The following is a 26,728-nucleotide window of genomic DNA, read 5'->3' on the forward strand; positions in this document are numbered from 1 at the left end:
TCATATCAGCCTCGAAAGCCGACGACTCCCGAAAGGGGCGGCCCTTTGACCTTCCCCAGGGAAAAAGCAACCTGGCCGCCCGCGCCCGCGGTTGAACGATCAATAGCTGACCAAAACAAAGTTGTTCCTCGGCTACATGATGCCCGAGGCCACACCCTCGGCCGCATAATGCCCGAGGCCACCTCCTCGGCCGCGTAACACCCGAGGCCACTTCCTCGGCCGCATAATGCCCGAGGCCACTTCCTCGGCCGCATAATGCCGCATAATGACTCTGATCTCACCGTCTCCCAGGCTGAGCAAGCCAATGCTGAACACTGACTCTTCCTCCTCCTCGGTCACCTCGTCTCGGTCACCTCCCAGGCTGAGCAAGCCAATGTTGAATAGGGGACTTGGTCGGCTGCGTATCTTTTCTTTCTCTTACTCTTCCTCTCTGGTCTCTATATCTGCAATTGGGGCTCCTTCCTTCCTTTTTATGTTCTTGGAGTCTTCTTCCTGGGTTAATAGTTTCTTGAAGGGGAAGGTGGTACGGATAACAAAAGGAGGAAGCAATGATAATGACGATCATGACTTCTGTGTAGACCAATGACGTGGCAAGATGAGTCTCCTCGATAGCACACGGGGCGATGACGACGCTGACTTTTACTTTGACTAGCGACGTGGAAATATAGTGAGTCACGTCATAGCACAATGAATTGACCCTCGATCCAGAGCACACTGAGTCTCAACTTGCCTTGCTAACTAACCTCGACGCCTTAAGAGCACAATGAGAAAGCCAAAGAATACTATGGGTATCTCTCACAATTGGTTGATGCCAGAATGTAAGACGTCAGAAATCTCTAGTTCTTGCCCCTGCCAAGATTGGGGGCCACCCACCAGGGAATGTCCAACCGGTCCGACAGCCACTCGAGCCCATCCGGCTCAGACCCGCCGGAATCGATAACCTCCGTGATCTCACCATTTTCCAGGTTGACCACGCTCACGGTCGACACCAGGGTATCTTCCCCCTCCAAACTCATCTTCTCTTCCTTCATGTAGTAGATGGCATTCCCCAGGAACCTTGGGAAGTCCCCTGCGGTGACGCACACCGAATGGACTCGACCGGAATGTTGGGGTAGTCCGTTTTAATGAAGTAAGATCCGATGTCATCCTCCGATTGGTAGAACAAGAGCAGTACGCATGATGGGAGGGTGGAGAGTGGGGGGAGAGGAATGTCTTCGGCGGTGACGGGGTTGAAGAGGGAGACCGCGGAGGTGACTTTGGAGATGAGGATGAGCCACCCGTAAGAGGAGCCGATGCAATACATGCTGGTGGTGTGAGGTAGGCGGCGCATGCTTCCATTAAAGGCGTTGGCGAGGCAGAAGGCAGAACTGTTTCTTGGTTCTGGGGTAGAGAGGTAGAGGAGGAAGGGGAGCTGAGCGGGGAGGTGACGGGGCCAGGGGGGGACGGCGGAACGCCAACACTTGCAGACGGCGTGGAAGCGGATGTAGTCGGAGGCACTTCTCAAGAAATGGGAGGTGAGCTTGACGAGATGCTGGCGAAGCCCTGTCCACATAGCTATTCTTGGGACATGGTCGGCCATTGTGCGTCCCCTCTTTCTCGGTCTCTCTACCTCTATCTGTTAAAACCTTTGTAGATTCTAAACTTGGGGTTGATCTCTTTAGGGGATCGACTTCCTTGGAACTCTATAGGGGTTCCTCCCTCCAAGTTGCTGCTCAAAGGCTGCAGAAAAGATTCATCTATTGCTTATGAAAAGAGGTGGAATACATGACTATTTATAGGGCTTCTAAACCCTAACTCCTAATAGGACTCTTACTTAAGACTCCTACTTCTAACCAACTTCTAATATGACTCCTTATCAAGACTCCTACTTCTAACCAACTCCTAATAGGACTCCTACTCAAGACTCCTATTCCTTTACAACTCCTTATTCGTCTCTAAGAAATAACCTCCTAACCCTACCCGGCCACTTCACCTCTTTAATAAGGGTCGGCTTAGGTAGGTTTTACATGAATGTCCCTCTCAATTAGGACTATCCTAGCTAGAGTCCTAAGAAACCCGCCCTCTTCAAATCAGCCTTGTCCTCGAGGCTGACGATTCATGAATTTTGAGAATTTGATCTTCAAGTCATCATAGTTCTCCCAAGTGGCATCTTCTGTTAGTAGGTTTGCCCACTGTATTAGCAATTCAGTAGTGGATCGTCGTCGTTGAGTCACGATCCGTCGATCAATAATGACACTTAGCTTAGTCTGAAGTTCTCTTTGGGTAGTCATATTTGGTGGGTGGCTTTGGGCTGTCTCCAAGTACCTATTTACAACTTCTGTCTGGCCGTCGGTTTATGGGTGATATGCCATACTCCTTTTCAATTTAGTACCCTTATAGTGTAATTCTTTTGAGTCCCAATTGTAATGAGCCATGGGGCCTGGTGCTTCCTCCAATTTTTTCATAATCTTACTAGTCTTTGAATCTTCCTACCATTCCATCTTAATATCCTTAAGAAAGTCGCTGGTCAGAAATGAAACGGCTGAAACTTCAACTTGTTCGGGTAGCTGCGAAAGCGCATCAACAAGAACATTCTCTTTCTCCTTTTTGTAAGTTATTTTATAATCAAATTCAAAAAGTTTTGTTACCCATTTTTGCTGCTCAGGGGATGATATCTTTCGCTCCAAAAAGTACTTGAGGCTTTTATGGTCGGTTTTAATTTGAAATCGTCAGCCAATCAAGTAGGGTCTCCACCTCGTTGCTGCGCGCACAATGGCGAGCATCTCCTTATCATATGTTGACTTATTTTGATAGGAGGGAGATAATGCCTTGCTAGTGTATGTGAGTTGTCGACCATCTTGCATGAGAATGGCTCCAATTCCGACTCCAGATGCGTCGGCCTCAATAATGAAGGGTCGGTTGAAATCTGGTAGTGTTAGCACCGGCGTCGTTGTCATGGCTGCCTTAAGTTTGTCGAAGGCAGCGGAGGCTCTGTCCGACCATTGGAAGACATCTTTTTTCAGTAAGGAAGTAAGTGGTGCACTAATCTCTCCATAGTTTTTCACGAACTTGCAATAGTAGCCAATTAAACCCAGAAAGCCATGTAGCAATTTTATGTTCCTCGAGGTCAGCCAGTTTTGCATTGGTCCAATTTTGAAGGGGTCTACTGCCACACCTTCCTCTGATATGATATGCCCAAGATATTCCACCTTCTTTTGAAGAAAGCAAAAATTCATAGTGGTTGTTGTGTGTTCAAAAGGTAGTTTTCGGTATGTCTTCGTCGCATACTCATATTTGATGATACTTGGATCGAAGGTCCAGCTTTGTAAAGATTTGTGCTCCCTTTCATCTAGCAATTCATCTACAATTGGAATAAGGTATTTGTCCTTGATGGTTATGCCATTGAAAGCTCGGTAATCAACACATATTCGCCTTGTTCCGTCCTTCTTGCGTACAAGTAGCACCGGTGAAGAGTAGAGGTTGCAACTTGGCCGAATAACTCCTGTTTCGAGCATCTCTTTTACAATCCTTTCCATTTCATCCTTCTGGAGATGTGGATACTGATATGGCTGAACATTTGCTGAAGATTTTCCTGGAAGGATAGTTATACAATGATCATGCCGACGGGTAAGAGGTAGGTTGCGCGGTTCGTCAAATATATTTGAAAATTCAGCAAGCAAAGGAAGTAGATTTGGATCTTCAAATTCTGTTGGCTCTTCCTTAGTTTTCTACTTAAGTTGTACCAAAAAGCCGCTGCATGCTTTATGCAAAACCTTCTCCTTTTGTTGTGTGCAAATCGTTGTTATGTCGCCCCCACGTTTCCCGTGCAATGTCACTTGTTTCTCCTTATTGTAAAATTTCATAATTAGTTTCATAAAATTCCAGGAAATATCACCTAATGTCGTCAACCATTTAATTCTGAGCATGGCCTCATGATTGTTAAGAGAGAGAAGGAAGAAATCTGTAATTATCTCTTGGTCCTGCAGCAATAGTTTCTCCTGCGGGCGCCTATGATCACAATTCAAAATCCGTCCATCGGTGACCTTAACATCAAACATGCAGCGATTCTCGATAGGTAATGCTATTCGAACAGCAAGCTTACTATTTAGGAAGTTAGTAGTATTGCCCGTTTCGATGAGAATAGTGATCGGTTGTTGTTTAAGAAGGCCTCCAACTTTCATCGTTTGCGGGTTTGAGTAGCCGGCTAGTGCGTGTACTGTAACTTCAGTCGATTGTGTCTCTTCTTCCACATCTTCTTTATGTTCAAGGTTCTCTTCTGAATATTCAATGACCTCTTCTTCTATTGGTTCAAACATAAGAAGTCTTCCTTTCATCGTTTGCGGGTTTGAGTAGTCAGTTATTGTGTGTACTGTAACGTCGGTCGGTTGTGGCTCTTCTTCCGCATCTTCTTCGTTATGTTTAAGGCTCTCTTTTGAATGCTCAATGACATCTTCTTCTACTGGTTCAATCAAAAGAAGTCTCCCTTTTCTACAGCAATGCTTGTAACTCCATGGCTCGTCGCAATGCCAACATAACCGCTTCGTAGATTGCTCCCGAAGCTCTTCTCTTGTCAACTACTTTGGTGCAGGGACTCGATCGACAGTAGGTGGGGCTGAGGGCTTCAGTATTTCTGGTTGAGGAGCAACTCTAGTCCTCCAAGCTTCATGATTCAATCGCTCCTCTTGATGTCGTGCGAAAGAGATGGCTGCCATAAGCGTGTACGGTTGTCGCGCTTTAACTTCTCCCCGGATCTCCGACTTCAAGCCCTCAATGAAGGTCATCAATAGCTGTTTTTGATACCAATCATGAGTTTGATTAGATAACCTTTCAAACCTGGTTTGGTACTCCTGAATGGTAGAGGTTTGTCGGATCTTTGCTAGTTGTCCGTCAATATTCTCGTAATCGGTTGGTTTGAAGCGGATCAGCAATCCTTCTTTGAATTGTCGCCATGAAAGGACTCCACAAGTATGTTCAAACTAATCAAACCACTGTATAGCATCCCCTTTAAGATGTATAGTTGCAATTTTCACCATAGATGCATTCGCGGTTTTATGGTACCGAAAATATCGCTCCGCGTGCGAGATCCAACCAATTGGGTCTCCTTCTTCCCATCTAGGGAAGTCCACTCTCATGCATGGATAGTTGGGGTTGGTCATAGAGCTTCCCCTCTCTTGGAAGTCATATCTTCGGGCTTGGTGCGATTGGGCAAAGCTCTCTCCTTGATGTGATTTCTTCGGGCTTAGTGGTCGGCCCAATCTGAGTTCGGTAAAGAGCATCTGAATCTTATCCTCCATTCGCGCCTCGAAGGCTTCAAATTTAGCATTTATTACCTCCTCAGATGCCATAGTATATGCCACCAAATCTGTGATGTTAAGATCTCTCTTTTGTTATCGGGTTAAAGGCATGTATTGGTTGAGAGAGGTGATGGTCGAAAGGGTTGGTGGATTGGTGGATGTAGGCTACGGTTTAGGCTTATTTTGTTGCTATTTTGGGTACAATTTGAGGGTGTGGTTTGGTGGAGTTTTAGGGCTGTGGATGAAAGTTTTGGATCTGTAGTAGATGGTAGCAAAGGTTTGATAGAAATCAGTGGAAGTTCAGCAAGTATGTGCTGTCTTGTAAGAGTAGAATTGTCGTAAAAAAAACAACGGTTTCTCGACATAATTTCCACCAAAAACTTGAGAGAATTGAGGAGGAAATTGATATAAAAATCACAGAATATATGACAGCAAGGATATCTAATTTAATCAAGAAAATTTCGGTAGTTTAACAGCAAGGAAATTGGTGCAAGTTGCGATTGCAGAATTCTCGTCGAGAAATTTCAGCAGGTTACGATGAAAATTTACAGCAACACAAAATCGTTTTTAGAGATGAATTTCTTAATAGATTAATCATAGATGGAAGCCAAGATGATCTATGAAGTGTATAAGAAATTTCATTCAAAAATGATTGCAAATAGATGGGTTAAAGCAACAATATGCGGCTAAAATTTTCTGCAGCATAGATTTTTAAGTATAGCTGATTGGACGTAAAAGATCAGTGGTTTATATTGAGAATTTTTTTGATGAAACTAAAGGGAATTCCACTATTAGGAAGTGTCAAAGCTATCATAAAAATTTCGTAGAGATTTGGATAGAAACAACGTAGTATCAAGATCAAACAAACAGTGCTATGCGGCTGAAATTTTACAGTGCAGATTTTCAAGTATAGCAGATTAGACGTAAAATATCAATGGTTTATATTGAGAATTTTTTGACAAAACCAAATGAAATCTGCTGTTAGGAAATATCAAAGATGTCATAAAAATTTCGTAGAGATTTGGATAGAAAAAACACAGTAGCAAGATCAAACAGACGGTGCTATACGGTTGGAATTCCACAATGTATCTTTTGTCGTAGAGATGAAAACTTTATGACGAAAAGTTTATGCAGCAATATAGAAATAGTTTTTTTGTGATTTTCAAATAAGAATAACTAAATTGCAGCAGCAGTAAGGTAGAAAATCAGAACCTGTTGCAATTCACGGGGAGATCAAAGGATGATCCGTGGTGGTGGAGATGACGACGGAATTTGGCAACAATCTCTTAAGCAATTGTGGGAATTGCTTTGGGTGGTTATGGAGGGTTGATGGATGGCTGTGGAAGGGCAGCGAGACGCCAAGAACACTGCTCTGATACCAAGTGTTAGAACCCTTGCAGATTCTAAACTTGGGGTTGATCTTTTTAGGGGATCGGCCTCCTTGGAACTCTATAGGGGTTCCTCCCTCCAAGTTGCTGCTCAAAGTGCAGAAAAGATTCATCTATTGCTTATGAAAAGAAGTGAAATACATGACTATTTATAGGGCTTATAAACCGATTATGGAACAGTTGAGATATGGTACGGAGAGCCTCCCCCCCCCCCCCCCCACCCTAGCTGGAGGGAAGGGGGGGGGGGGCGGGGCGGAAGAGGGAAGGGAACGGTTGGTTCTCTTATTGATTTCGATTAGTTTAATCTTAAATCGGAGTGACAGCTTCAGTTATTCCACCAATCACGATTTCAATGCTCATTTTTGCCTGCAATTGTTTATAGGAACGTCTTCCAGTCATACTTTGAACTCTAATTGATCGATGGACAAAATGAGAGCGGTAAAAAAAGCAGAGCAATGACCTTTCCTTTCCTTGCAAGGAATTACTTGACTCTTTTCAAACTTCCTTTCCTTGCAAGGAATTACTTGAAATATTTTATGAATAAAAAAGAATTAATAAATAATATGACTCACTATAAAGGAATGTCTTACTAAAAATAGTTTCGATACTGTAAGCAATGGTCATGGTCAACTAACATTAATATAAATAGTAAAATGATCAATAGCCATAAAAGAACTAAAAGTACGTTATTTGAATATAAATTTTTTTGAAATATTTATTGACATAATTATTATTCGATATGGTGTTACACTAAATGTTAGAAAGATTAGTAGGCTACGAGGTCATGAGATATAAATCAAGTTTGGATAATAAAAATATAAAACAAATATAAGCGAATTAATATGATTCAAATATTGTTTCAACGAAAAAAAAACCTTAAACCGTAAAGAGATAGGAGAGTCACATCACCATGATGATCTCTCCTAAAGAAAACCTAATAAAAACTTGTCCAAATATAACAAAAACAGAGAGTAATAATAATATTAGAGTTCCAAAATTACTGTAGTTGACCAAAGTTATTGAGGGTTGACCAGTCTAACTTCCTCTTACCATCGGAACAGTGGCAGACCAGCGATCGGACGTCGTAGACGTGGATGAGGTTATTACACTTGGTTGGAATTGGGCTGAAGCAAATCTCTCTTCTTCTTCGCTTTGCTTCGCTTGCGTTGCTGTTGTTCCGTAGAGCTCCATTTATAGAGTGAGGGAAGGTGGAGGGCTCGTTGCTCATGAGCAGAGAGGTGCGGTTGCGACGAGCAGCACGCGGTGACCGTGGTGGGCAACATGCGGGCGCGGCTACGGCGTGCAAAGCGAGCGACTGTGGTGAATAGCAGCAGGCAGGTGATTGTGGGCCCACAAGCAGACGACGATGAAGACCGCGGGGAGCATCATGGGCGACAACATGAAACTCAACGTGCGTGCGATGGTGCGTGAGGGCAGCAAGCGCAGGGGATGACTGCGGTAAGGAACATAGGTGGGGGTCGGTGAGAAGTTGACTCCAATCAACTTTCATAGTTGATTTGACTTGAGCCCAAATATGATTAAATTTTGAGTAAGTTCTCACAAGTTCCCGTCATCAAAACATTGGTATCGTTTTAGCTTAGATTCTTTTATCTTCTCTTCTTCATTGGGCATTATACTGAAGCTCGATGACGATCGATCAAATTTAAGCAGTGATTGAATTTACCCAAAGAAAGTGACTTCGTCAACACGTCCATGGGATTATGAGTTGTGTTAATTTTGTGAAAAAAGCTTTCATTTTAGTGATTACTTCTTGTATAAATTATACCTATCGTCGATTGCATATTGAATCGTATCGTTCGATCAATTTCTTATGTATGTCTCATGGGTTAAGTATAATTTCTTGGTAGATTTGTCGCAACAAATCTCCTTTAAGCAAATTATTAAGCTTATATATTTCAGATTTGTCTCTTGTAGATTTGTCTCTTGTACAATAGTAAAGATACTATAAAATTGCTTGTCATTTTATATAGTATCTAAGTGTCACACATATTGAATTACAATTAGCATGCAAATAGAAGCACATATAATATGTATATGTGAGATATGATTTATGATGTCTATACTTCATAAATATGATAAATGATATGTTAATATTTTTAGCTTTTAAAGTTGAAATTAATCTATGATATAGTTGAAATTAAAGTTGAAATTAGTCTATCATAAATATGATTTATGATGTCTATACTGCATGATCATTCAATGCAACAAGCCTAAGTGTACTAGCGAATTTGAGTATAAGATTAATCAATAATAATAAGTATGCATATAATGTCTAGAAGTAACGGTTGAATTGTTAACTACCTTAAACAAATCTCAAAACTTAAATGAGTTTGATCATGATTAAAGTGAGGAAGTTTGAGTTTTAAACATCGTATATGTTAAGGATAATAAAATACTTAGGTATGAATGAAGTAATGAAAAATTAAATAGAGATAAAAATCAAAGAAAAGTGTTATACTAAAAATATTAGGATACATAAGTGAGATTGAAGGATAAGTTTAGACCAAAAATATAATTTTTATCAAACCAAATTAGATTTTATTGAAGTTGTGAAAATATTAAAATTATACTAGTAAAAGAAGAAAAGATAAAAAAAAAACCTTAAAATGAGGCATAATAAGATTGAACTATAGACCTCAAGTAACCTCTTAAGTGCCTCTTTGGTTTCATCCTTCTTACTCACCTAATAACCTATGATATTTTCTCTCATTCTTCAATCATTTTGTCAGCTTTTTATCATATCTTCATAGAGGCTAGAAAACCCCAGCTTCAAGGAAGATTGACATAAGAAAACCTCAATTCTTTCCTTAATATAGATAGGATTTCAATCTTAAAGATTATAAACTAATTTTTTCAGTTGCTTTTGAGTAACTTATGCTTTGAATTAATCTTTAATTTTTAAATATATTTTATATGAATCTCTTATGTTTCTAAAGCCTATAGTATGACTTTAATATAAGATTGGGGTATAGAGTTATGAGTGTCCAAATCTAAGATACTTAAAATCTCTAGTATTTAGTTCTATCCTAATTTCACTAGAATAGAATATGTGTTAGTAGTTGAATTAAGAAAATTGTTTAGCCTCCAAATGATTTTATTTTAAAATAAAATTTGATGCATTTTTAGTTTTATATATCTCCTAGTTTTTAGTAAAATTTCATGATAATTCAAGATGTCAGCTAGAATAGTGAAATAAAATTATTTTACAAAATTGTACATTAATTTTATTGAAACAAACTAGTTCATTTGATAATAGTGAATTGTTAAAACAATTATAGTAAAATTTAGATAAATTTTAGGTAAGTATAGTCCATTTAAGAAGGGATTTTATTAAAATTTTTATGAATTATTGCTATGAATTTTTAAAATAATAATTTAAGAGATAAGGTTCTTAATTGAAGTATCTGATGATCTTATGCTCTAAAATCGATAGGTGTATCGCTCATAGCATACTCGATTATTAAGGAACATGATTTTTTACTGGCATCTTCATTTTGAGTTAAATCATTAAGTATAAGTTTAATTTTCTATAAAATAGTGGTCATATAAATTATCATATTCATAATATATTTTAGAAAATATATTTCAAATGATATGATTTTTATGAGCTTGGCATAAAGTTAATGTTAATGTATACATTACATAAGCATACAAATATATAAATTACAATGGAAATATATTATGTGCATACATATATAACGACGTATGATGTGAGTGTGTACGTATTTTCTATGATGTGTAGTGTGGAAGTACACAGATATGTTATGATTGTTAAATCTCAGATTTTGATGATAAAAATAATTGATGAAGTTATGATCTAATGAGTGTTTGAGTGACACATGACTAACTTCGATCATGGAAAGATAAATCAATTGAAGTAAGAGAATCAAACATTGGGCCGGAATGGATCATGTCAGAAGATTGGACGTCGGGCCAAAGGATTGGTCGACATGCCGGAAGATAAACTTCGTGCCGTGAGTTCGGGCATCGGGCTAGAAGGATCGGATATTGCCAATAGAATATTAGATATTGCAGGAGGTCAACATGCTAATAAATCGAACAATACCCCGAAAGAAAGGATGATGCACCAAAGGTTCGGACGAAGTACCGAATGAACTAATGACATACTGGACAACACATAATTCATGTTTGTAATTGGTTGTATCTTGATCGAAGTAGTTTAGGTCTTAATTGAGTTAGTTTTGGGTGTAACTATGCGAACTCAATTAGGGGCTCGTTGGGCCTGAATCAAGGTTGATTTAGTCCTATTGGAAGGCCCATTTAGTGACCTATAGTTGGGTTAGGCGGTGGCACCACTAGACCAGGTGGTAGAACCACCTATGAGCTGGAACGTACGAAGTGTACAGTTCCGGAAGACCCAACGGTGGTATTGCTAGTGTTAAGCGGTAGTATCACCCAAACTAGCAATGGTATTGCCCAAACACAGTCTCCCAAACTGTGTTAGGCGATGGTACCACCCAAACTAGGTGGTGGTACCATCGGTGCACAGGGTGATAGGCGATGGTCCCACCCAATGCAAATAGTGGTATCGACGATCCTGAAAACCTTGGGATTCAAATTTTTGGCTCCATTTCTGAAGTCATTTGGAGTATATAAATACCCCACTCATTTTTGCTTAGTATAGCAAGAAAAAAAGTAGAAAGGAAAAAGAATTCTTGTAAGAAAAGAGTTTTAATCTATCTTGAATTGTTGAATCTCTTCCTTCTAGAATTAGAAGTCTTCTAAGGAAGGAGCGAGGTCTTTTGTAAAAGAAAGGTGCGAAAGTTCTCTCCTGAGCTTGTTGAAAGGAGAAAGAGTTATAACAAGGGTAGTTGATCTTTGCCTATTAAAAAGTGTAGAGAAATCTAGGGGTGATATCACATGCGCAGTGGAAGAATAGAAAATAAAAAAACCCAAATTTTCAAAAAAAATGTTCGGCATTGTATGAAGATTGGTGCGCAAAACTCACGAAATTGAAAACCACATGTGAGATAGTATTTTACCTGAGGAGATCATATATCCCTGAAATCCTACAGCTCTTGTTGGGAAATCTTGGGGGGTGACATCATATGCGTAGCGGAAGAATAGAAAACAAAACCCCCAATTTCCCAAAGATATGTTCATCATCGTGCAAAGATTGGTGCGCAAAAATCCGCGTAATTTAAAACTGTATAAATGAAAGATTGTGTTACCTAGGGAAATCATATATCCCTGAATCTCTGCAGATCTCTAGGAGAGGGTGAATGAGGTCAAACGTTCTCCTCTCTAGTGGTGATTCACATAGTAGGGCTGCGACGATACTCCTGAAAACTGATAGAACCCAGAGAAATTCTATATAGATTGATCTTTGAGAGGGATCAACCCTTGGAATGCTGTAGGGGTTCCACCCTCCTAGAAGTTGGTCAAATGACTATAATTGTAGATAGATCTTATTCTCGAAGAGATGGAGGTTACATGATTATATAGGGCTCCAAACCCTAGCCCTAGGGGTTACTTCCTAAGTGAGTTCTCCCTTTTGCCCTCAACCCTAGTTGACTGGTCTAGTAAAAGGGGGGCTGTGGCTAGGAAGCCCAAAGGCCCAAATATAAATCATAGCCACTCTTCTATATAGGATAGATATGGCTAGGTGGGGTTTATTATAATTTCACAGGTTTTTTGTTAGCTACTTCTTGGTTGAGTAGGACCCAACCCTGCCAGGGTCCTATCAAGCTTGCCCTCTTCAAATCAGTCTTGTCCTTGAGGTTCCATGAACTTAAGGAATTGGGTTTGCTAGTTATAAGTGCCTAACAAACCAATCACATGTGATAGGGGTAATAATGGCGACATGACGTGTCACGACGTCGGTCTCACTTGGGCGCCACTCTGTCCGAGGAGGAGGGCAATAACGCTGACTCGACATGCGCTGACGTCGTTCGCTCTTAGGTAACGACTTCTGACCCCGCGCGCTTGACTGAGGTAGAGGAGGACGACGACTGACCCTCGCCCATACCTTGCGGCAGTCCGGTTCTCCACGCAACGTCAATAGCAATGTCAGATGCCATCAGAGGTACGATCCTACCTCCCGCAGGCAGGCACATCAGGTAACACTAAACTACCCAATAAATACCCTCGAGTTCTAAATGAAATGGGAGGACATTTCTTCACGAGAAAAACTCCCTTCCACATCATCTGACTTGATCGTCGGAGGGGTCGGGCCGAGCTTCCGACCCGACCTGTGTGCAGGAACGAAGGCGAGGTCGCACCTTCCCGACGCAGCGGTGAGGCTTCACCCCCACGCTACATTCCATCCGGACCACCGTGACCGGCCACCACGGCTGCCCCGAGGAGCGCCGCGCTGGATCCCCGTGCATTCGGACCCGAACCAAGCCGCGTTGGCCCCGAGGCCACGGCATACAGTTGTTTCCCGCAACATTTTGGCGCTAGAGGAAGGGCCCGAATGTCGAGCGATCAGCAGATCCACTCTGGCGAACCCGCAGCCATGGGGTCGCGTCCGATCAACACCCCAGAAGAACATCCCCTGCGGGATGAACCCTGCGACGAGCGCCCTGCCACGACATCGGAGCGCTACTGGCGGCTGTTCAATGACCCGGGTTTGTCGCCGCTCGACGTCCCTGTTGGCCCGCCACATATTTCGCCCGAAGCCTTCCACGATCTCGCTCACCAAGTCCGAGCGCTGGCGGGCATGATGCAGACTATCATCCCGCTCGTCTCCCAACCGACACCCCCACATGCAACCCAGCCTTTGCAATAGCGTGAGCCCCCCGCCCGGATGCGTGCGCCACTCCCTAAGCACCCAATTTTGCCTCGAAACCGAACGACCCAGCTCGGAGACCGAGAGGCAGAAGGCACGTCGAGCCGCCCAGAGCCTGAGGTGCCACCCGCGGACTCGACAAACACCCTGCAAGCCCAGTTGCGCCTCTTCAATCAACACCTCGACGAAGTACAACAGGAGGTTCGCAGGTCAAAGGGGGAGTTCGAGGCGGACGGATACCAAGGATCACCGTTCGCACCCGAAATACAAGATCAAGTGATTCCACCACACTTCCGGCTCCCATCCCTGGACGCCTATGACGACGCCGCTGACCCCGCGGATCACGTGGCCGCGTTTCGCGCCCAAATGTCGCTATATGGGACTTCTGACACCTTGATGTGCAGGGCGTTCCCAACGACCCTAAGGGGACCGGCCCGCTCATGGTACAGCGACCTGAAGACTGGGACCATCTCTTCCTTCGACCAGCTCGCCCGAGACTTCGAGCTCAACTTCCTGGCCTACGCTCGTCCAAAGCCGTTCGTGGCGTTGCTCCTCGGACTCCACCAAAGGGAGGACGAGCCCCTCTGAGATCATGGTTGATACCGGGAGCTCGGCCGACATACTCTACTTCGACGCCTTACAAAAGCTCGGCTTATCCGGAGATAACATGAAGCCGATGTTCTCGGCACTCACCGGATTCACCGGTGATTCAATCTCGCCGCTAGGGGCGATCACTTTACCATTGACCCTGGGAGCCCCGCCGAGGTTGAAGACGGTGATGACCACCTTCCTGGTAATCGACCTTCCCGCTGCATATAACACCATTCTCGGCCGACCGACCCTCAACAAAATCAGAGCTGTCGTCTCGACCTACTACCAAACTGTGAAGTTCCCGACCCACGCCGGGATCGTTGGCGGACCCCTTGGAGGCGAAGAAGCCAACCTCCCATCCTGAGCCGAGGGGGTCCACCATCGACGTGTCGCTGCTAGAAGATCGGCCGGAGCAGATGGTTAGGATCGGGTCAGGGCTACCCGAGCAAGAATGAAGACGTCTTCGCTTGGTCGCCCTCTGACATGACGGGCGTCGACCCGGAGGTAGCGCAGCATCACCTCAACATTTCACCCGACGCCCGCCCGGTAAAACAAAAACCTAGACGATAGGCCCCTGATCGGCAGCTGGCCATACGGGAAGAAGTAGGCCGACTTCTGGCAACAGACTTCATAGAAGAAGCCAGATACCCACAATGGCTATCCAATGTAGTCCTCGTCAAGAAAGCTAATGGAAGCTGGAGGATGTGCGTTGATTACACCAGTCTTAACAATGCATGCCCGAAGGATTGCTATCCCCTTCCAAAAATCGACCAGTTGGTCGACGCCACGGCCGGACACGCCCGCCTCTCATTCCTGGACGCCTTCTCGGGATACAACCAGATCAGAATGGCACCCGAAGACCAAGAGCATACGACCTTCCTCACCGATCAAGGGGTCTACTTCTACAAGGTCATGCCCTTCGGATTGAAGAATGCCGGGGCTACATACCAGAGAACGGTAAACAAGATGTTCGCCCACCAGATCGGGCGGAACATGGAAGTTTACGTCGACGACATGATTGTCAAAAGCCAAGAGGCGGGAACCCACCTAGCCAATCTGGCCGAGACGTTCGCCACGCTGCGTAAATACGACATGAGGCTCAACCCCGCGAAGTGCGCCTTCAGCGTTACCTCGGGAAAGTTCCTCGGGTTCATCATACACGAAAGAGGAATTGACGCCAACACAGAGAAAGTCCAAGTGATCATCAATATGCAATCGCCTCAAACGATCAAAGACCTACAACGCCTTAACGGGAGGCTCGTCGCCATGTCCCGTTTCCTTGCCCGGTCAGGTGATCGCTGCCTCCCCTTCTTCAGGGTGTTGAAGAACCCGAAAAACTTTCAATGGACGGCAGAATGCGAGGAAGCCCTCAAGCAAATGAAGCAACACTTAGCCAACCTCCCCCGACTTGCCTCAGTCTCTCATGGGGAGAAGCTAGGCCTCTACCTGGCTACCTCCCAGCACGCAGTCAGTTCCATCCTGGTCAAGGAAGATTCCGGCGAACAGCTCCCGGTCTACTATGCCAGCCACGTCCTGACCGGGCCAGAGGAACGATACCCCCCGATCGAGAAGCTGGCGCTTGCACTCGTGCTGTCAGCCCGAAAGCTACGCCCCTACTTCCAGGCTCACCCGGTGGAGGTCATTACTGACCAACCGCTTCGGCATATCTTATCTAAATTTGATGTTGCAGGACGTCTCCTCAAATGGGCGGTGGAGCTCGGCGAGCATGACATACAATACGTGCCCAGGACCGCTATCAAAGCCCACTCCGTGGCCGACTTCATAGCAGAATTAACCTAGATCAGGGACGAGGATCTCGAACAACCTTCCAAGGCCTGGGTCCTGCACGTCGACGGATTGGCCAACTCAAAAGGTGCCGGCGCGGGGCTGGTGTTGCAAGCTCCCGACGGGCGGTCGTTCGAACGTTCCCTCTGCTTCGGGTTCCAGGCCACTAACAATGAGGCGGAATACGAGGCGCTCTTAGCTGGACTCAGGCTGGCCCTCGAGATGCAGGTGGTCGCCATCCGCGTCCTCACCGACTCGCAACTGGTAGCCGAGCAACTCAATGGGGGATACGAGGCTCGGGACCCGATCATGGCCAAGTACTTGGCACAGGTAAAGAACCTGACAACCAAGTTCCCTCATTTTGCATTGTCTAATATCCCGAGGGGAGAGAATGGGTGAGCCGACACGCTAGCTAAGCTGGCATCAAAGTCGGCCCTAGAAGCTAGGCCCGAAGTCGAGGAGCTCCCTGCCCGTGCCATCGAAGTCGCGACGGCAACCTCGAGCGACGCGCCTACCACCTGGGTACAAGAATTGTTGCGCTTCAAACAGGACGGGACTCTTCCGCCCGACTAAGCGGCAGCTCGGCGCCTGCGTCGCACGCACGCGTGGTATACCAAGGTGAGTGGATGGCTTTACAAGCAGTCTTTCACATACCCCCTCCTACGATGCTTGGAGCCCGACGAAGCTCGGACGGTTCTGGCCGAGGTCCATGACGGAATTGTTAGGATCGAGAGCACTAAGAGGGGGGGGGGGGGGTGAATTAGTGCAGTTGAAATCTTTCAGCGATTAAAAACGAAAGCTGCGTTCGTTCGATAAAAACTATTTTGATGCAAAAGCCGATTCTAAGATTAAGTGCAGTTTACGTCTAAACACAGTTTGCGTCTAAATGCAGATTGCGTCTAAGCGCAGTTTGCGTCTAAACACAGTTTGCGTCTAAGCGCAGTTTACGTCTAAGCTCAGATTGCGTAAATCACTTGTTTAGATCAAAAGCGGTTTAAGCAGAAGTAGAAAGACAGTGTGCTGCTATTGTACAGCTCAAAAAGTAATCTGCAAAATGTAGATTTACGTCTAAACGCATATTTACGTCTAAACGCATATTTACGTCTGAATGCAGATTTTCGTCTAAACCTTGAAACTCGTTCGTAAAATTGCAGAAGATAGTTTGCAGTTATAAATAGAATCAAAACGTAAATGTAAACTGCAAAGAAACTCGTTTGTAAAAGCGCAGAAGACAGTTTTGCAGAATCAAAACGTAAACTGTAATGTATGAAAACACCGATTTACGTCTGAATGCAGATTCGGAAAGATCAGCACTTAGAAACTTGTTCGTAAAGGCGCAGAGAGCAGTAGCTATGTAGGAGGTTTGCAGTAATGATAAAGTGCTCAAAATAAACGCAAACCAGAGATTTAGAGTGGTTCGATCAGTCTTGACCTACTCCACTTTTGGCTTCCTCCACCGACGAGGTCACCGACGTCAACTAGAGGCCTTCCTTCAATAGGCGAAGGCCAACTGCCCTTTTACAGATTCACTCCTTTTGGCGGGCTTAGGAGACAACCCTTACAGAAGTTTTCTCTCCTCTCTTTACAACTCAAACTTGAAGAATAGAAAGAGGAGAACTAGCAGTTTTGAGCTCTAAGAAACACAGAAAGATAGCAAGATTTCGAGTGTGTGTTCTATACTTTCAGTGTTGAATGGGTGGGGTATTTATAGGCCCCAACCCAATTCAAATTTGGAGCTCAAAACGATCAAATCCCGGAATTCCGGGATCAGGCGGTTGCACCTCCTGACTGGAGAGGTTGCACCGCCTGGTAGAGCTCGAGGACTGAGCCCAGGCGGTTGCACCTCTCTGTCAGGGGCGGTTGCACCTCCTGAGTCTGGCTCGGAGACTGAGCCCCAGGCGGTGCCACCTCTTGACTGAGGCGGTTGCACCTCTCTACCAGAGCTCGAAGACCGAGCTCAGGCGGTGCCACCTCTCTATCAGGGAGGTTGCACCGCCCAGTCTAGCTCGAAGACTGAGCTCAGGCGGTGCCACCTCCTGGCTGGGGAGGTTGCACTGCCCAGTCTCGCTAGGAGGCTTAGCCCAGGCGGTGCCACCTCCTGGCCTAGGCGGTTGCACCTCCTGGTGCAATCAGGGTCCGAATGGTTAGCTCCATTCGGCCCAATTTCAGTCTTTCAGGGGCCCAATTGCCCCAAGATTAAGCTAATGGGATCACCTCCCATTTTTCAACTTAATCAATGTGCTAAATACGATTAGATCTAAGACAATTTCTGCAGCTTTGCTTCGGTGCGTCAATCGCTTCTTCCGGCGAGTTTCCGGCGAACTTCCGTCGATCATCCGATGAACCCTCGGTGATGCTCCTGCGGACTTCCGGCAAACTCCTGGACTTTGCGACGATCCACTTGGCGAGTTCCGACGAGCTTCGCTTGGCAAGCATCTAGACTTCTCGGATCTATTCTCGCAGAACCTCCGACGACCGTCCGAACTTCCGTCGAACTCTCGAACTCCCAACGTGATCATGAACTTGACTCCGGCGCAACTCCTGCTGCTTGTCTAACTTTCATCGTAGTTAATCCTACACACACAAAACAAAAACTTTGATCGAGACAATTAATCCTAAGCAATTAACCAAGTTGTCCGGCATGTCATTGGTCCCTCGACGCTTCGTCCGATTCTTCGGCGCATCGTCCTTTCCTCCAGCCTATTGCCCAATCGGCCAGTTGACTCCGCAACTCCGATATCCTTGGCACAATACCCGCTCTTCTTGGCCCGATGCCCGAGTCCACGACCCGAAGCCTTCTGTCGATACGTCAACCGATCCACCGGCCCGACGTCCAATCTTCTGACATGTTCCTCTGGCACAACATGATGTTCCTGCTTTAATTGTCTCATCCTAATCGAAGCACCCTGCATCACTCAAAACGCAGATTAAATCATAAACATATATCAAGGAGTTTCATCATCAAAATACGAGATTCAACAGGAATCTGCGGGGAACACATTGGTGGGCGAACCCTGGCACACAAAATACTTCGCCAAGGTTACTACTGGCCGACCATGCGCCGGGATGCGAAGGCCCACGTGCAACAGTGTAGTTCGTGCCAAGAACACGCCCGCACACCCCGGCAGCCCGCGGTCCCGCTCACCCCCATCGACTGCGCATGGTCGTTCGCGCAATGGGGGCTGGACCTTCTCGGTCCTTTCCCCCCAACCTCGGGACAGCGAAAATACATCATCGTGGGTGTGGATTATTTCACAAAGTGGGTCGAGGCCGAACCACTGGCGACGATCACGAAGCGGCAAATAGAAAAGTTCATGTGGAAGAACCTGGTGACTCGATTCGGCTTGCCCAAAACCATCATCACAAACAACGGGCCCCAGTTCGCCGGCAGAAGGTTCCGGGAGTTCTGCGCGAACCACGGAATCCAGCTAAGGTTCAGCTCGGTGGCCTACCCTCAGACGAACGGATTAGCAGAGGTGACCAATCGGTCCATTCTAGATGGGCTCAAAAGAAGAGTGTCCGCTGCCCGATCGGCTTAGACGGACGAACTCCCGAGCGTCTTATGGTTGCTACGCACCACTCGCAAGACCGCGACTGGAGAATCCCCCTACAGCCTCGCGTTCGGAACCGAAGCTGTCCTTCCGCCCGAGGTAGCCATTGCCACCCTTCGGATAGGAAGCTATGACGAGGAAGTCTCGAACGAAGGACTTCGAGCCGCCCTCGACCTGCTGGAGGAGCAGCTTGCCGACGCACACTTAAAAGCCCTCTCTTATAAGAGAGCGGTCGCGAGGGTCTACAACCGAAAGGTACGACCCCGACCCATCAAACTGGGCGACCTAGTCCTCCGGAGGACCGAGGTCAGCGATCCGACCCGAGCGCGCGATAAGTTGGCTCCCAATTGGGAAGGCCCTTACCGGGTGACCGAAGTTGTCAGGGTCGGTACGTTTCGACTCGCGACGATGATGGGCCGCCCCTTGCCAAGGACTTGGAATTCGCAAAACCTCAAAAAGTTCTTCCCGTGAGCAGAGACTTGACTAAGAGACAGAATTGTATTGCAACATCAAAAGACACAAGCAGACAAATTGGGGAAAAAGACTGCGTTCATTCAAGAAACCCATTACATGTCAAAACTTCCAAGCAACAAGACAAACAAAGGAAAAGTACAGACACGACAACACTTATTCAGGAGCGTCGGGGCTATCGTCAAAAGGCACCTCCTCCGGCATGTCGACACCCATGTCCTCAGGAAAGGAGTCGAAGGGGTCTTCCGCGATCTCTAGGTCAGGGTAGCGCCCCTTAAAATGGGCAAGGGCAATCCGGTACCCGTATTCGTACGAGACCCGCCCAATCCGAACAAGGCCAAGTTGAAAGCCCGAGGAAGCGTTGTAGTCCTCGATCAATTTCTTGTCCTTTTCCGGCCTTTGACGGACCTCGGCGTTAAGGGCCTCGGAAGCCCCCCGTGCCTTGGCGCGCGCCTCTTCTAGGCGGCGGATCAACTCCAGTGAATCCGCCCGCGCCGAGCGAGCTTCGGCCACAGATGCCTTCAGATACATCTAAAGTTCCATACTTCGTGCCTCAAACGCCTGAAGTTCGGATCGAAGGCGCATTGTCTCCGCATCCAAATCCGCGGCGCGCTGCTCAGCCGCCGCGATCGCCTCGGGACCCCCCCCGGCGCGGAGCTCGTCCACCTGTTTCCGGAGCTCGGCGTTACGACCACTCAAGGCGGCGATGACTCGCCCCGCGTCACGAACGCGGTCCATCAGCGCCGCGGCGTAATGATTGCCCTGCAGACAAACGAGTCAAAAAACTATCCGGGCACACGTAAGTAAAGGAGCGGGATAACACTCACCCATAGCAGCGACTTAGCAGACTTGCCGAGGAGGACCTCGGAGGGCAACGTATACAAATCCCGAGCTATGTCGGGATGAAGCCCCCCGCGGACAAACTCAGCGGCCGAATCCCCCTCGGCCCACACCCGGCTGCCCCGGGTGAGGCCCAGCCAGCGGGCCACCAGTGGATCGGAAGCCTCGCCCCGTGGGAGACTGCCCACCACCCGCATCTGGTAGGGTTCATACTCCCTCCCGGTCAGCAGACGACAAAGGTCACGGACGGAGGGACCTCGGGGAGCCTCCACCGCGGCATCCCTACTGGTACCCGCTTCGCATCTCCCGGGGCTCCCCCCGGCGTGGCCCGCCGGCGTAGTGATGACCCCTGCCGTCTGGACCGCGACCTCTCCAGAGACCTCCCCCGAGGAAACCCTCGCCCTCTTCCGTGGGAGACCGGCCTCGACGTCCACCGGGGTCTCCCTCGAACCAACCCTTGCCGCGGCCGGCGAACGGGACGATGCGGCCGACGAAGTCTTCCTCCCGCGCATGGCAGTGAGGTTCACCATCTCTGCGCGAAAAAACCAAACTCAGTCAGAACGCCGAAAAACATGAGGACCTGCCACTACCCTCTTTAAGGCATACCTCGAGGCACCGGGCTAAGACCCGCCTCGACCAACCACTCCTCGGACATACTCCGAATGGCTTTTGAGGATGGGAGGATTTCTTTAAGCCTTCGGAGCTCTCGGCGCTCCATGTCGTCCAAAGCCGGGGTTGCATTGTCTATCGTGCGCGCCGCCCACCGGACCCCGAACCCCTAGTCCTCTGAGCGGCTGACGAAAAAGAAATGCTCCTTCCACCCCTTATTACTAGAGGGAGCCCCGCTAACTCGAAAGCCCGCTCGGGCGGACAGATAGTAGCCCCCCGACCCCTTGGAAAGGCGAAAGCAAGAAAGAAAGAGAGACAGGGTCGGGGCGATATTGGCATAATGACATTCCCCCAGGAACGCCACGATGTAGCGCTAGGAGTTGGGCGACATCTGAGACGATGAGATGCGCCACCGTGAAATACAAGAGGTTATGAGGGGGTGCAGGGGGAGGCGCAGCCCGGCCTCAAAAGCATCAATGGTGAGGGCGAAACCCCTCGGAATTGGGTCGTACGACCGTTGGCCCGGTTCAGGTGCCAGGAGAACAAACTCCTCCGGGATGCTGTAGAGATCCCAAAGGCGACTAAGCAATGACTCGCTCACAGTTGAGTCATGGTCGTGTGGCCACATCAGGGCTTCGAGGGCCCGGGCCGCTTTTTCATCGGATGACGAACTTGGATTCGACACTACCACCATTCTTCTAGCTCTAGCCGAAGAAGAGGAAGAAGAGAAGGAGGAAGAAGACACCATCATTACTGACCTTTAGTAAGAAGAGGAGAACGATCAATGCAAACAAAATAGTGGAGTCCGAAGCAGCGGAGTCGGAATAGATAAGGAGACCCTCAGGGGGCTTGCCCCACGCTACTTATAAACAGGCCACATCCCGCCAAAACAGCGACCCTTCCTCTCCGAAAGTGCGCTGCGAAGACGCAAACGTCACCTCGCCATAAATATAGCCTGACGTGGCAGCTAACGGCAGCGCGGTGCAAAGTACGGAGGCGCTAATCATATCAGTCTCGAAAGCCGGTGACTCCCGGGGCGGCCCTTTGACCTTCCCCAGGGAAAAAGCAACCTGGTCGCCCGCGCCCGCGGTTGAATGATCAATAGCTGACCAAAACAAAGTTGTTCCTCGGCTACATGATGCCCGAGGCCACACCCTCGGCCGCATAATGCCCGAGACCACCTCCTCAGCCACGTAACGCCCGAGGCCACTTCCTCGGCCGCATAATGCCTGAGGCCACCTCCTCGGCCGCATAACGCCCGAGGCCACTTCCTCGGCCGCATAACGCCCGAGGCCACCTCCTCGGTCGCGTAACGCCCGAGGCCACTTCCTCGGTCGCATAATGCCCGAGGCCACTTCCTTGGCCGCATAATGCCCGAGACCACACCCGCGCGGTCTGTCTGCCCGCATCGTGCTACTCGGCCGCATGACCATCGCAACCACACCCGCGCGGTTTGTCTGCCCGCATCGTGCTACTCGGTCGCATGACCATCGCAGCCACACCCGCGCAGTCTGTCCGCCTGCGTCGTGCTACTCGGCTGCATGACCATCGCGACCACGCTTGCGCGGTCTGCCTGTCTGCGTCGTGATCCTCGGCCGCATAATGCCCGAGACCACACCTGCGCGGCCAGCCCGCCTGCGTCGTGCTCCTTGGCCCCATGTTCCCGAGACACACCTGCGCGGCTAGCCCGCCTGCGTTGTGCTCCCTGGCTCCATGTTCCCGAGACACACCTGCGCGGCCCGCCCGCCTGCGTTGTGCTCCTTGGCTCCATGCTCCTGAGACACGCCCGCGCGGCCAGCTCGCTTGCGTTGTGCTCCTCGGCTGCATAATGCTCGAGACCACCATCGCGGCCAGCCCCCTGCGTCCTCCTCCTCGGCTCTATACTCCCGCTTGCCCGCTCTAGACGAGCTCGACCTCACGTCGCCTGAGACTGCTGCAAACACCAAGGGACAAAGCCATGCCTCGGACTCCCCCCAATAGCAAAAACCGACGCATAGCTTCTTCCGGGGGGGAATATGATAGGGGTAATAATGCCTCAAGACTCCCCCCAATAGCAAAAACATATATGTTTGAAAACTATATATGTGCCTGCACAACATTCTTTTTTACTTCAATTTCTACTCTATATGGTTTGAGGCCTACCTTACCAAAGAATACTCATCCAAAGCTTGATGAGCTGCTGCACAAGTGTTGGCAACAAGATCCAACTGCCAGGCCTGACTTCTCAGAAATATTGGAGATACTACAGCTTATTGCTAAAGAGGTTCATCATCTAAGCCTAGGATTCTGTTCCTAAATTCCAAAACTTCTTTGACATGATGGTTTTGAAACTATCAAACAGGTCGAAGATGAATCCGATGACTGCCGTAAGGATAAGTCATCAGGTGGATTTCTTTCTGTTCTACGACGTGGCCACTGAAACTTCATTTGATCAAAATGTAGGTACGATCTCATCACCGGCAATTTCCAGCCATAGATAGAGATAGTACCTTAAAACTGTACAGTGTTCAAATTTCATGGCTTGTTTTTCCTGGTTCTTAATTTTTATGCTTTTAATTCTTTTCTCTGTGTTTTTGTTATTTGTTACCACTTCGTAAGGTGGAATTTGCATTACCCGGGATCCCAGAGCAATCTCCGACAGCGACGGACACGGAGCAGCACGTGCCCAAGAACAAGATACGATCCCCGATATCCTCCAGTTCCACGGCCACCGTCGGCCTGCCTGTGTCGCCAGGGTCGAACCTGAAGACACGGGTGCTGTCGACGATCTTTCCATCTGCAGTCGTCTTGTTACAGTGGGAAGCCAACAGCACTTCTCCGGCCGACGCAACCAAGTAGAAGGGAAGATCGCTGCGGGGTACGCAGGAGGGAAGGGTGCCCCACGGGGTAGCGGTCAGCGTCGCCGGCGGGCCATTATTGACCTCGAAGACCGCCCAATACTCGTTATCGAAGGTGGCGCACATTCTACGCTCGCTCACATTGATGTTTGAAGGAGCAAACTGGTGGGCCCCGGGAAAGTGAGACCAAAACGCCGGGCCTTGGGGCAGTTCGAAGTTTGTTAATCGATGCAGTTATGTCATCAATCTAATGGGAAAAGATAAATGTGAAGTACTGCTGGGAAGGGTTCGGATTTAAAATTATACTAAAATGAGGCATAATAAGATTAAACTATTGACCTCGAGTAACCTCTTAAGTGCCTCTTTGGTTTCATCCTTCTTACTCACCTAATAACCTATGACTTTTTCTCTCATTCTTCAATCATTTTGTCAGCTTTTTATCATATCTTCATAGAGGCTAGAAAACCCTAGCTTCAAGGAAGATTAACATAAGAAAAGCTCAATTCTTTCCTTAATATAGATAGGATTTCAATCTTAAAGATTATAAACTAATTTTTTCAGTTGCTTTTGAGTAACTTATGCTTTGAATTAATCTTTAATTTTTAAATATATTTTATATGAATCTCTTATGTTTCTAAAGCCTATAGTATGACTTTAATATAAGATTGGGGTATAGAGTTATGAGTGTCAAAATCTAAGATACTTAAAATCTCTAGTATTTAGTTCTAACCTAATTTTACTAGAATAGAATATGTGTTAGTGGTTGAATTAAGAAAATTGTTTAGCCTCCAAATGATTTTATTTTAAACTGAAATTTGATGTATTTTTAGTTTTATATATCTCCTAGTTTTTAGTAAAATTTCATGATAATTCAAGATGTCAGCTAGAATAGTGAAATAAAATTATTTTACAAAATTGTACATTAATTTTATTGAAACAAACTAGTTCATTTGATAATAGTGAATTGTTAAAGCAATTATAGTAAAATTTAGATAAATTTTAGGTAAGTATAGTCCATTTAAGAAGGGATTTTATTAAAATTTTTATGAATTATTGCTACAAATTTTTAAAATAATAATTTAAGAGATAAGGTTCTTAATTGAAGTATCTGATGATCTTATGCTCTAAAATCGATAGGTGTATCGCTCATAGCATACTCGATTATTAAGGAACTTGATTTTTTACTAGCATCTTCATTTTGAGTTAAATCATTAAGTATAAGTTTAATTTTCTATAAAATAGTGGTCATATAAATTATCATATTCATAATATATTTTAGAAAATATATTTCAAATGATATGATTTTTATGAGCTTGGCATAAAGTTAATGTTAATGTATACATTACATAAGCATACAAATATATAAATTACAATGGAAATATATTATGTGCATACATATATAACGACGTATGATGTGAGTGTGTACGTATTTTCTATGATGTGTAGTGTGGAAGTACACAGATATGTTATGATTGTTAAATCTCAGATTTTGATGATAAAAATAATTGATGAAGTTATGATCTAATGAGTGTTTGAGTGACACATGACTAACTTCGATCATGGAAAGATAAATCAATTGAAGTAAGAGAATCAAACATTGGGCCGGAATGGATCATGTCAGAAGATTGGACGTCGGGCCAAAGGATTGGTCGACATGCCGGAAGATAAACTTCGTGCCGTGAGTTCGGGCATCGGGCTAGAAGGATCGGATATTGCCAATAGAATATTAGATATTGCAGGAGGTCAACATGCTAATAAATCGAACAATACCCCGAAAGAAAGGATGATGCACCAAAGGTTCGGACGAAGTACCGAATGAACTAATGACATACTGGACAACACATAATTCATGTTTGTAATTGGTTGTATCTTGATCGAAGTAGTTTAGGTCTTAATTGAGTTAGTTTTGGGTGTAACTATGCGAACTCAATTAGGGGCTCGTTGGGCCTGAATCAAGGTTGATTTAGTCCTATTGGAAGGCCCATTTAGTGACCTATAGTTGGGTTAGGCGGTGGCACCACTAGACCAGGTGGTAGAACCACCTATGAGCTGGAACGTACGAAGTGTACAGTTCCGGAAGACCCAACGGTGGTATTGCTAGTGTTAAGCGGTAGTATCACCCAAACTAGCAATGGTATTGCCCAAACACAGTCTCCCAAACTGTGTTAGGCGATGGTACCACCCAAACTAGGTGGTGGTACCATCGGTGCACAGGGTGATAGGCGATGGTCCCACCCAATGCAAATAGTGGTATCGACGATCCTGAAAACCTTGGGATTCAAATTTTTGGCTCCATTTCTGAAGTCATTTGGAGTATATAAATACCCCACTCATTTTTGCTTAGTATAGCAAGAAAAAAAGTAGAAAGGAAAAAGAATTCTTGTAAGAAAAGAGTTTTAATCTATCTTGAATTGTTGAATCTCTTCCTTCTAGAATTAGAAGTCTTCTAAGGAAGGAGCGAGGTCTTTTGTAAAAGAAAGGTGCGAAAGTTCTCTCCTGAGCTTGCTGAAAGGAGAAAGAGTTATAACAAGGGTAGTTGATCTTTGCCTATTAAAAAGTGTAGAGAAATCTAGGGGTGATATCACATGCGCAGTGGAAGAATAGAAAATAA

General features: G+C 46.4%; 1 protein-coding gene across 1 annotated transcript in view; it reads left to right on the forward strand.

Annotated features, from left to right (window-relative positions):
* Nucleotides 1-23,908, forward strand: part of LOC135598205 (serine/threonine-protein kinase STY46-like) — a 43,120-nt gene extending 19,212 nt beyond the window's left edge. The window contains exons 4-5 of the mRNA XM_065091745.1: nt 23,409-23,543; nt 23,622-23,908. Of these exons, the coding sequence (XP_064947817.1) occupies nt 23,409-23,543; nt 23,622-23,699 (213 nt within the window). The 3' untranslated portion in view covers nt 23,700-23,908. The remainder of the gene's footprint in view (nt 1-23,408; nt 23,544-23,621) is intronic.
* The last annotated feature ends 2,820 nt before the right edge of the window (nt 23,909-26,728 follow it).

The sequence above is a fragment of the Musa acuminata genome, chromosome BXJ2-1 (genome assembly GCF_036884655.1).
Source record: "Musa acuminata AAA Group cultivar baxijiao chromosome BXJ2-1, Cavendish_Baxijiao_AAA, whole genome shotgun sequence".
In the NCBI taxonomy this organism is placed as follows: Eukaryota; Viridiplantae; Streptophyta; class Magnoliopsida; order Zingiberales; family Musaceae; genus Musa; species Musa acuminata.